Source organism: Carlito syrichta, unplaced genomic scaffold (assembly GCF_000164805.1).
Source record: "Carlito syrichta isolate Samal-C Ts95f unplaced genomic scaffold, Tarsius_syrichta-2.0.1 Scaffold315814, whole genome shotgun sequence".
Classification (NCBI taxonomy): Eukaryota; Metazoa; Chordata; class Mammalia; order Primates; family Tarsiidae; genus Carlito; species Carlito syrichta.
In genome coordinates this window covers 228,441-229,152 of record NW_007259910.1, presented here as the reverse complement: position 1 = coordinate 229,152, position 712 = coordinate 228,441, and the positions used below count along the sequence as shown (strand labels likewise).

Genomic DNA, 712 nt, shown 5'->3' with positions numbered 1-712 from the left:
CATGATGCTTTGAGGGTGTAGACAAGACTGGTGTTTGCCAAGAACTCTGAGGTCCATCTATGCAGGCGAGGAGCCATTTCGAATGACTATCAATGTCTTGAAAGGCAAGGAACCATGGGTTACAGACATGTAGACATGTACACATGCAGACCACCAAATTCAAGAACCACACCACACACAAATGACCCAGAAATGGCATCAAGAAACCCTGATCACAAAGATATGAGTCTTTCAAGGGGGTAGGTTCCAAGTTCCTGAGGAACGTGTGCTTCGCCAAGAAACACAATAAGGACCAGAAGATGCAGTCCAGCAATATCAACGCCATGAGTGCACATGCTGAGGCTGTCAAGGCCCTCATAAAGCCCAAGGAGGTTAAGCCCAAGATCCCAAAGGGCCAAGCCACAAGCTTGATCAACTCACCCACATTATCCACTCCAAGCTTGGGAAGCGAGTTCATGTCCACATTGCAAAGTGTCTGAGGCTCTGCCGGCCAAAGTAAAGTATCAAACCAAGGTGCAGGATCAAACCGAGGCCCAGGATCAAACAAAGGCCAAGGGTCAAGCCAACACCCGGGATCAAACCAAGGCCTAGGATCAAACCAAAGACAAGGATCAAACCAAGGCCAAGGATCAAACCAAGGCCCAGGATCAAGCCAAGGCCCAAGATCAAGCCAAGGCTAATGATCAAACCAAGGCCCAGGATCAAACCAAGG

General features: G+C 49.0%; 1 protein-coding gene across 1 annotated transcript in view; it reads left to right on the top strand.

The window, feature by feature from the left end:
- Positions 1-114: 114 nt before the first annotated feature.
- The window catches only part of ZCWPW2 (zinc finger CW-type and PWWP domain containing 2), a 135,354-nt gene continuing 134,756 nt past the window's right edge, over positions 115-712 (top strand). Inside the window, 1 exon segment of the mRNA XM_008073300.2 lies at positions 115-239. Within this exon segment, the coding sequence (XP_008071491.2) occupies positions 115-239 (125 nt within the window).